At 44.4% G+C, this 9,707-nt stretch overlaps 1 protein-coding gene across 3 annotated transcripts in view; it reads right to left on the reverse strand.

Annotated features, from left to right (window-relative positions):
• The window catches only part of PLEKHD1 (pleckstrin homology and coiled-coil domain containing D1), a 28,746-nt gene extending 24,723 nt beyond the window's left edge, over positions 1–4,023 (reverse strand). Inside the window, exons 1-2 of one of the 3 annotated variants that reach the window (XM_088167092.1) lie at positions 3,749–4,023; positions 3,258–3,613 (exon numbers count right to left, since the gene is read on the reverse strand). In XM_088167092.1, the coding sequence (XP_088023218.1) occupies positions 3,258–3,406 (149 nt within the window). In that variant the 5' untranslated portion in view covers positions 3,407–3,613; positions 3,749–4,023. Of the gene's footprint in view, positions 1–3,257 lie in introns of all 3 variants that reach the window. The other 2 variants (XM_088167093.1, XM_014869218.2) reach the window with 2 other exon arrangements.
• Between the last annotated feature and the right edge of the window lie 5,684 nt (positions 4,024–9,707).

A 9,707-nucleotide genomic window follows, 5' to 3' on the forward strand; every position in this document is an offset into this window, starting at 1 on the left:
TTCCCTGCCTGCCTCCTGCCCTGGCAGCTGGAGCATGCCAGCCTGGCAGGGAGTGGGAAGAGCTGGATCCTTCCTGACAGCAAGCAGCAGAATGGGAAGATGGCAAGGACAAGAGGGAAGCACAGAGCCCCGCTGTCTCGGCAGCTCCTGCTGCCCTGTGCTGCACACACGCTGCTCTGCAGCTGTGGGATTCCCAGGGGAGGTTCTGAGCAGAAAGCAATCCTGAACAATTATCCTTTCCTTCTGTCCTGTGACCACACACAGTGACTGTTAGTAGCCACGGTGGGAAACAAGGTGGCGTGCCTGCTTTGCAATGCCACAGACAGGACTGGTTCAAGAAAAGACAAAAAATTCTCTCTAAACTGTGCTGTGTTTCCCTCCTTCCAACCTGTCATCTCTGTCGGATTTATGGAGAGATAGAGGCATATTCTGTGTTTTGTTCTCTCCTGTTTTCAGTTTCTTATGCTTCACCTTGCTTTTCTGGTGCTCAATTGTCCAAGCAGATGCCCCTTCCTGGCACTGTCCCATTGAACCCCAAAGTCTCAGACATGGATAGTGACAGTTTAGAGCCTGACATTTCCATATGGGACTGGGATTATTCATAGCAAAGAAGGATATGCCACTTCCATCCTGGAAAGCTACAGTACCCTATTCATGCCATATCCAGGGCAGGTACACACATCATGCATTTCACTCAGTGCCAGGTTGGTGCCATTACCAGTAAAATTTTTGTAGTAGGAGAGACTAAATTGCTTATGCACTGGAAGGAAGAATGAGGTGCAGTTGTCTAGAAAAGAAGGACCATTAGTCAGGGACTGAGAATATGATTTTCCAAAGCAGTGACCCAAGCTTAGATTGGTCAAAAGCACCAGCAAACTCAGAAGACAGTTGCTTCTCTGTTGGAAGGATACTACTTCAGAAAGAAAGAAAATTCACATTAGGAATAGAACTCCCTTTCTTTAAGAGATAGGCATTAGGATGCTGCTAATGGCATTTCGAAAATCAAGTTCTGAAAGGCAGCATGCTCAGATGTCAGCCCTGGCAGATAAACACTGGTCCAGTGCCAGAAGCATCCAGCCCACTCTCAGACACTACCTGAGGCAGCACACAAATATTTGGGCTTCGGAGCAGACCACTGCATGGGCAAATGAAAGGACTGAAAATGCTGCAGACAGCTGCCTCAGGTCAAGTTCAGCCGTCTCCACAGGTGCCATCAGTCCTGACTAAAACAAGGCTCTGCTACCCCTCACTGCATAACCTCTACAGCTGTGAAATTCCAAAATCTGGGATTTCCCTCACCAAAGTACTGGACACCATGCCTGGACACTTTTTCCTTTATCTGCTATCTAGTCAGAGTCCATCCTTGCCTTAAACAGTTGTTTTTCTTCTCAGTTTCTCCAGAAGCTTTGTTGCTACTGCCAAATGAATGGGATCAAGCCAGTGAATATCATGGATGTCCCACAGACCCATTTCCATGACTGATGGCCTGAGATCAATCCTCCCCTTACACACTGTTTTATCTCCCATATCTTGGGAAGATTTTCTTGGGAGTGAGAGGAGTACTGTTGTCTAAGATTTCAGGACAAAACCTACTTTTATCAGAGATCAGGCCCTCAATTTTTTTTCTTTATTTAACTGGAGTGGGAAACATCTCTTCTCCTTTTCATAAAAAAAATGTACTTGACCAGCTATGTGTTGCTGGACATGGGGGGAAAGAGGGGAAAATGAACGAATTGCTTCTTATTTCACCATAATGATTTGTTATAATAACATGCAAGGTTATTTTACTTTAAAGCAAGTCTTTCCCATGATAAAACAAACAAACAAATCAACAACACGTTGTTCCTCCTGCTCAAGTCTTTTTACCCCAGTACTCACTTCTTTCCAAACCCTACAGATTCAACTCTCACTGGCCTGTGTCTGGTCCCCCAGGACCCTCAGCTGCTGTGCTTGCAACTAATCTTCCATATCATCCCTGCCCCACAGCCACCTCCCCTTCTGTTCCCAGCTGCTGTCATTAAAATATTTACCACTTGCCGAAGAGGGGGGTGACTTCTAGGAATAGAACAGCACTAAATAAATAATGACAGAGGGAGCAGAGATGGGCCATTTTCCTGCAAGAAATTTTTATTAGGGAGAGCCTTTTAAGAATGCCTCCTCCATGGCAAATTACCTTCCCCTCTGTTATTCTGTCCATTTCTTTTCCGTAACACAGTCACATTAGTTTCCAGACATAATTCATTTATTTATCAATATCTGGGAGCTGAGTAGGGAGCATCAGCACAAATTCTTTTCTGGGTGAAAATAGGCTGTTCTTGGCACAGGAGGGAATAAAACCCACACACAGGTCAACGACTGCTACAAATACAAAACTGCTTCTCAAAGAATGATTCTTTTCAGGCTATGCCATCTTCACAGACTGGGCAGAACTATGGTTACTACAGAGAGCAAAGCTGGCTTTAGAAATGGATTGTTTTTATCTACACTGCAGACTGCAGCAAAGGTACTTACCCACAAAAGCTAAGAGTTTTTTCCTCTGGTAAGATGCCAGAGATTTAGTGATTTGCATAAAGAAACTACACCAACTCTAAACTTCAAACCGACCCTCCACTTCAATATTAGAGAACATACTTCTGTCCTTGGTTAAAGGGTATAGCAAATGCTTTCCAGCTCCAAACTTGCTGGCTGCTGATAGACAGCACAGAGCAGCTTACAACTGCCTAACACCAGATGGGAGAGAATTCAGAGCCACCTTCTCCCCAGGGAAGAGCCTGCATGTGCTGTTCCAAGCACGCTGTCGCTGTCAGGCAGCACAGCAGTACTGGAGCTGGTCCACAGAGCCCTGCACACACACATACAGACCCACACACAGCCAGCTCAGCCCTGCCATCTCACACCCGAAGGACCTAAAGAGCTTTGAGTGCTAAAAGAAAAAGGTCAGGCAGTTTAGGGGCAAAATACACTAGCTGACTCTTCCCCTTTTGTGAAACTATCATAATTATCCAGAGGAGGCTGCTAGTCTCTGTTCCCACCCTGAAGTGCACACAGCACAAGGTCCAGACAGATGAAGAGAGCACAATGGGGTGCCACGTGTGTAAAGCAGACTCAGAAGAGCAGGGAAGCTATGCCCCAAGTTTAACCCCTAGCCTCTGGCTGGCTGGCTGCACCTGAAGAGTCAAGCACTGAGGCTCTTAACTTACCCCAGAACCCTTAGGCTTAGTATTTCACCCCAGCATCCCTCAGCAACTGTGGCTTACCTCCTGGACCACTTGGCTGACTGCCTCCCAAAGGGTCTCTTCCAGAGCACACCGTACAGCTGCACTTTGGTGCTGATGTCCAGAGCATCCGAATCTGCCTGTTCCATGGACGGAGAAGGGGATACAGCACTGGATTTTGAAGTGAACATTATAGATGGATCTGGTTCTAACTCACCCCCTCTGCGTGGCAGCTCAGGGAATCCGATTAAATGCAATGAACCAGCAGGATGTAACCAGCCCAGCAGACACAGAGACTGGGCTTTGGTTTGAATCAATAACTTGACTGCTCAGCACTCAGTCAGTAATTCTCTCCCTGATGCACAGATGATGAGAGTTTTCTTATTGCGTATTACTTCCTGATGCATTGCAAACAGCACACATCCCAGCCCAAGGGAAAAAGAAGAGTGAAGAGAGTCAGACATCAGAAACACAGAGAGGCAGAAAGAGCTCATCAGAAAGAAAGCTCTCAGCAATAACATAAGCCAAAATACCTCTGCACCAGAGCCAGCTTGGAAGGTTACTTCACTCGACATTGCAGCACTCCATGCAGAAATTAGGGCAAGACGGATGTTTTACTGACAGGCATCTCTGACACATATTCCCAAAATCTTTGCGCTTGGAGACAGTTTCTTCTCATTTGTCCTGAGGAAAATTGGGGCAGAGTGAGTGGGAGCCAGCGAGTTCAATCAGACTCCCTTTGTCATCGGGGAGGATGAGGGGACCTTGCTGTGCCAGCCTGGCACTGCCCACCTGGGGAGAGTTCACGTGGCTGCTGGGTTTGGACTGGGCAGTGTCCATACTGCATGCCTTGCTCTGCCTTAAAGGGCCACTGCTGATCAAAATTAGAGCATAAAATTCTGCCTGCCTTCATGCTTTGCTGCATCTCGGAGAGGTGGCAAGAACAGCCTCTGCCCTGCCTCTCAGGTACCAGCTCCATCTTGGCCCCAACACAGACACACAGGAGTATGTCACACAGCTCAGGTCCATGTTTATCTCCTGCTTAGTACTCCCACAGCAAACTTTTTAAATCTGGTTTCCTACGTCCTTGTTCCTCTCTTAAAGCCCTTTCTCCCTGCACAGATACAAACGCAGTTCTCCAAAAGAACCTGTCTTTTGTAATGCCCACAGGAAAGCAGTTTAGCATCATATTGTTCTTTACTGCATCCTGCCTCCCCTCCAGGATTAGAATTTAGGGAAGAATCCCAGCTGCTAAGGCATCTGAGGTTTTGGGATATCCTATAACCAATACAGACAGGTACACGCTGTACAGCATGCATGCCATAGATGCTGACGTGTCTCCTCCTGATTTAACCTGTGCCATCCCATGTGAATAGATTTTGATGCTGTAATTGTTGGATGTCAGCCCTTCCCAATGCAGTTGTTCAGAAGAAACACAGCACAGACAGACACACGACCCTTTCCCATCCTCAATCAGAAACCCGGGATGTGCCACGGGCTAGGTCACACCACAGGACACGGGCTCACTTAGCTTTATACAGTCAGTGGCACTTGCAGAGCATCTTAAAGAGAGGAGATGCAGACAGCCTGCCTCAGGGTCACAGCCTGCATTCAGTATTAGAGAAATTAGAGATGCAGGTCCCTGATAAAAGTCACAGCTGATCAATAGATGAGTGAGCAAACTCCATGATTTGTTACCTTCTTTCACCCTGGCTTTTACCAACCTTTTGGTCCCAGACAGGACATGTCCCAAGCAGCAGAACATGCCCCATCTCAGAGTGACATTAAGGCAGAGTGGAGAAGGAGCAGCAGATACTGCCTCCATCTCACCCAAGCTCTAACTCTTGAATATAACACTGCAGTGCAGAGGAGAAGCATTAATGCTAAAGATGCCATTCTCTACACAGCACCAAGAAGGAAATACTTATAACCAGGAGAGGGAAACTTTTCCCTCAAATTATGTTGCACAAAGGGTAAAAATGATTCTGTGCCCTATGGCATCACTCTACTTTATAAATGTGCAGTGAAAAGTCACAGAGCTTCCATGCAAAGATGATCCAGTGCCCTTGACGTTGTACTGCACCAACACCACAAAGATCTGACAGCAGTGACTTGCCACGAGGAGACACATTTTCACCCTTTACTTATTTTTCATTCTTTCTTATTTTTACCTTCTACAGACTAAGAGAATATAGAGGTTTCTAGCTTTGAACATCAAAAAGTGAGATTTTTTTTTTTCCTCTGGAGGCCTCTAAGACAAGCAAGGCACTGAGTAGTTACAGCAAGTTCTTTAAAGTTAACATGCCAGGGGAGGGAAAGAGCAACTTGCTTTTGTCAAGTGACAGGCCAGCAATGCTAGGGCAGTAGATAGCAGCAAGGTGAATTTTGTAACTGCAGGTGTCTGGACACAGTAATTTGTAGCAATAGTGGCTCTTTTAACATTTCCTTTACATGTGTACTAATCTAATGAAGGGGAAACACAGCTGTACATCCTTGAGAGACAGCACTGGACCTTTAATCAGAAAATCTTTCTTTGGAGCAACAGGTTGTATAGGCATGGCAATTATTTTGCTAATATGTTGTCTTTATTTTTCCTACACATCAAACCAATAAAATTTTACTACAAATAAATGTTTGAAGCAGACAGCATTGCAAGCTATAAAGAAGTAACACTTCTTAACAGAACATCCTGAGTCAGAAGGGACCTACAAGGAGCATCAAGTCCAACTCTTAGCCCTGCACAGGAAATGCCCAAGAATTACCCCATGCACCTTCAGGCCACACTCCAGCTCACAGACCCTCCCTTTCAGTTTAAGGAGACACATACTGGCTAACTTCAGCTGCTGAGGAGGTTTGTATTTTCTTTTTTTTTTAAGTGAAAAGTTACACCTTCTTGTTCTGGGCAGCCTGACAATACTGTGTTATGCAGAAAAGAACAAACTGCTTCTTGGGCTGGGACCAGTAAGTTGAGATGCATCAGAGCCACTGCAGAGTTGGAGAGATTCAGCTCTTACCTTCCAGTAAGGTAGATTCCTTTTCCTTTTACAGTTTTTTAATCCTGAGAAACATTAGCAATTATGGGAGTTATTAGCAGGTACCCAAACAATGTAGAGAAGTAAAGTCCAGCGCCAGTTTCATTCTTGCAAAGACAAAATGCCACACCTACTCCTCAAAGTGATGCTCCAGCTTCCTAGGTGCACAGCTGTGTGCAGAAGCTATTTTAAGTAGAAAAACAACTACCATCAATTCACCTCTAGAGAGGTACCCTAAGAGAGCATGATTCTTCTGCACAATGATTAAATTTTCAGTGTCAGATGTAAAGTCAGAGCTGTTCTGCAGAACTCAAAGACAAGTTACTCAGCAAATGGCATTGAAGTCAAGTGCCTCTGTAGATTTACAACCCCATCAGACATCACTCTTACAGATGTATAACCCCATGTGACATCATCCCTTAGGAAGAATTACATGGTCTCAGTGACCTGTTCCAGTCCCAGCCCTTCAAATGCACTCAGATCCATGCCGGATGGCCCAGGAGTTGTATTAATCCAACTATTTGCTGTGGATGTAGCGCCACTTCAGGAGACTTAAAGGAAGACAGAAAATAAGATACCAGTTTACTGAAGCAAAGGGATTTGATAGCAAGCAGCCAGTTCCATGGCTTGGCTTTTGGGAGGTAGCTTTCTCAGGAACTGACACCATAGTCAATGACTTTCTCTCAGCATGAAAAGAAGGTCATTTTAATTTTTTTTAAATCCTACTTAGATATCTCTTCTGGAAGAAAACTCATTTAGTCTGGTGTTTCGTTTTATTAAACAAAGATTTCTGCTAAAAAACCGTTTCTCAGAATACAGCAAAGTGGTCAGCTACCTTTGAAAGCTTCCTCCAGAAGACAGCCCACAGGCTTCCTGCAAGGCACCAGTTTTTCCCCATCAAGCCTAGATACTACAAAATTATCACAGGGCTGACAAATAGAAAATGCTTGTAGCTTCAGTTGTTAAACAGGCTGCTCATCTGACTGAGGTTGTCCTGTGCAGGGCCAGGAGTTGAACTTTGACAAGCACTGTGGGTCTCTTCCAACTCAGAATATTCTATGAATCAAGTATATAACTTGATTTCCCTCAGCCACTTTTCCTCATGTGTGACACTGGTACTAAATCCAGAACATCACAAGAATACATATTCCAGGGCAGTAGTTTGGGTACCACCAGCAGCCTAAAAAGTCCTGCAAAAGAGAAGGATTTCTTAGCACTTCCTTGGCAGAATAATGGAAAGGGGAAATGTAATACCTCTACATATTAAAGCAACCAGTCAAACAACCAGAGAACCACCAGCACATTTCAGACCAGACAAAACAGTCCAGCAAGAAGCAAAAAATCCAGGGTGCCCATTGTGGAGAAACACACTCTTTAGTTGTTTAAACACCAGTCAGGATATCTGAATTCTCCACGTTTCTAAAAAACAGGTTAGCCGCTGGATTTCTGTCCACAAAGTGTTTCTCAACTGCAAAGGTTTCAATATTGATTGCAGTCCACCAATTTCTACCCACTTTGTTCCCTTTGGTCAAAGAAGGAAAGAATTCACAGGCTTAACTTTTAAGTAATAAATACATATCCAGGTAAACAGATCTGGCCAAGCCTCGTTTTAATTAATCTGAAGTTCATAAAATGCCCCACACATGCTCACAGAGACCACAATTGCTCTTGCATTCACATTCAGTGCTTCCTTTACACCTACCATTGCTGTGATCATTGAAGGCAAGACCTTAAAAAGTATGGACACTACAATTAGGACTTCATTCAGGAGTGGAAACTGCAGGGACCACACCACCGATGTTCTTCACACATCCCCCGCCCCATACACTGTGCAATTCCCCTCAGCTCTAGTCGCAGCAGCCTCCACTTCAAGTTTCTCATTCCTGGTCCTTCTCATTCAGCCAGTCACAGCAAGGTCAGGACTCCTGCTGCACATGTACACAGGGCAGGCACAAGACACCTTTTGCCTCCTTCCTATCCACATTGTCAAGGGGTTATCTGAGCACAGAGGCACAAAGATCTGCTGCTGCCATCTATCACAGCAGCCAACCATGACAGCTGTACTACAAACGCTGCGATGCTGAGGAGAGCCTGCAGCCAGATGAAAGATAAAATGTCTGGCAAGGAAGGACATAGAAGACTTTGCTCATACATACAGCAGGCTAAGAGGGCCATCTCCTTTTATTCTCCTGTGAGCCATGCTGACACACCGCTTTTGTAGACGAGGCTTCTTTCACAATGCTGGAGTTTGGATTGTAGGGATAAACATGGAAAAGCTCCCAGACTCACTGCCTAGTGTACCCAGTCACCTTCACACGATGTGTCTGCACACAGGAGATAGCAGGGTGTGCTAGTTACACCTAAACTATAACACAGGGGTACAAAGTTTTACTCAAGATCAGTCACCTCTCAGTTTTTCTGTCAAAAAGAGACAACAGAACATGGGAAATCCATTGCAGTCCCAAACTCATTCTACTGCTAGCATCACCCTGTGAGGGCAAGAAACACTTGAGTAAGTGGTACAATAGTAAGACTCACCCAGAGTACTAGTAAGGCTTGTAAGCAGGGTTTTTAGCAGGCCTCTTCAACACTGTATAACCAGTATCTCATTGAAAGTGCTCCTTCAGGCAGCAGAAGCCAAATAACCTCCACAGACTCCAACATAATTATAATCATGTATCATAAGTTAATTACCACTTCAGATACTGGCTAGGCATACAGATACAGAATAAACATTTTCCTCCTAATAATTTCAATCTGCTTTTAGATTTTCCCAATACTATGCAGCTTTGGTGTCAGCATGATACAGCTTAATTTTTATTAGATCTACAAGTTTTTCTGAATGAGGCATTTTTCTTTAACCCCCATCCACAGTTAATCTCTCAATAGCACAGACAAGAGGGAGAAGTGCTGTGATTAGGAGGGTAGAATGTTGTGCAATTCTGCCTACAGGGATATTTGGATAAGGCTTGCATGTATCAGTAGAAAAATGGCTTAATTTGTCAGCTGGAACAATAGATGACAGCTTATCATCTTGCTGCTGTGCTCATCCTTAATGAGTCGCTCACAAAAATGCTGATGTACATTTTTATTTCCTTAACAAATGAAGGAATACTCTACAGCAATCATCAGGAAGCCTGCAACACCACAACTTCTAAATATTTAAGTCTGTAGTAGTAACTCTTGTAACATAAATGGACCCAAAGCACTTCCTCACGTCTCCAAAAGGATTTACCACAGTGATTAAATCTCCAGTTACTGAGATGACACATTTACTAAATACACTAAAAGAATGCTATATACTGCATAATGCTATACCATTAAAACTGAGTTTTACTTGCCAAAAAACAAGAGTCTGTCTGGGAAAACCACTGGTTTTCTCTTCTTACTGCTTTACATTTGTTTGTACCAGCTTTAACACCACCTCTGTCATTCGCTTCAGTTCTCCTACTGACTTAAC

The sequence above is a fragment of the Sturnus vulgaris genome, chromosome 6, assembly GCF_052056855.1.
Source record: "Sturnus vulgaris isolate bStuVul1 chromosome 6, bStuVul1.hap1, whole genome shotgun sequence".
Taxonomy (NCBI): Eukaryota; Metazoa; Chordata; class Aves; order Passeriformes; family Sturnidae; genus Sturnus; species Sturnus vulgaris.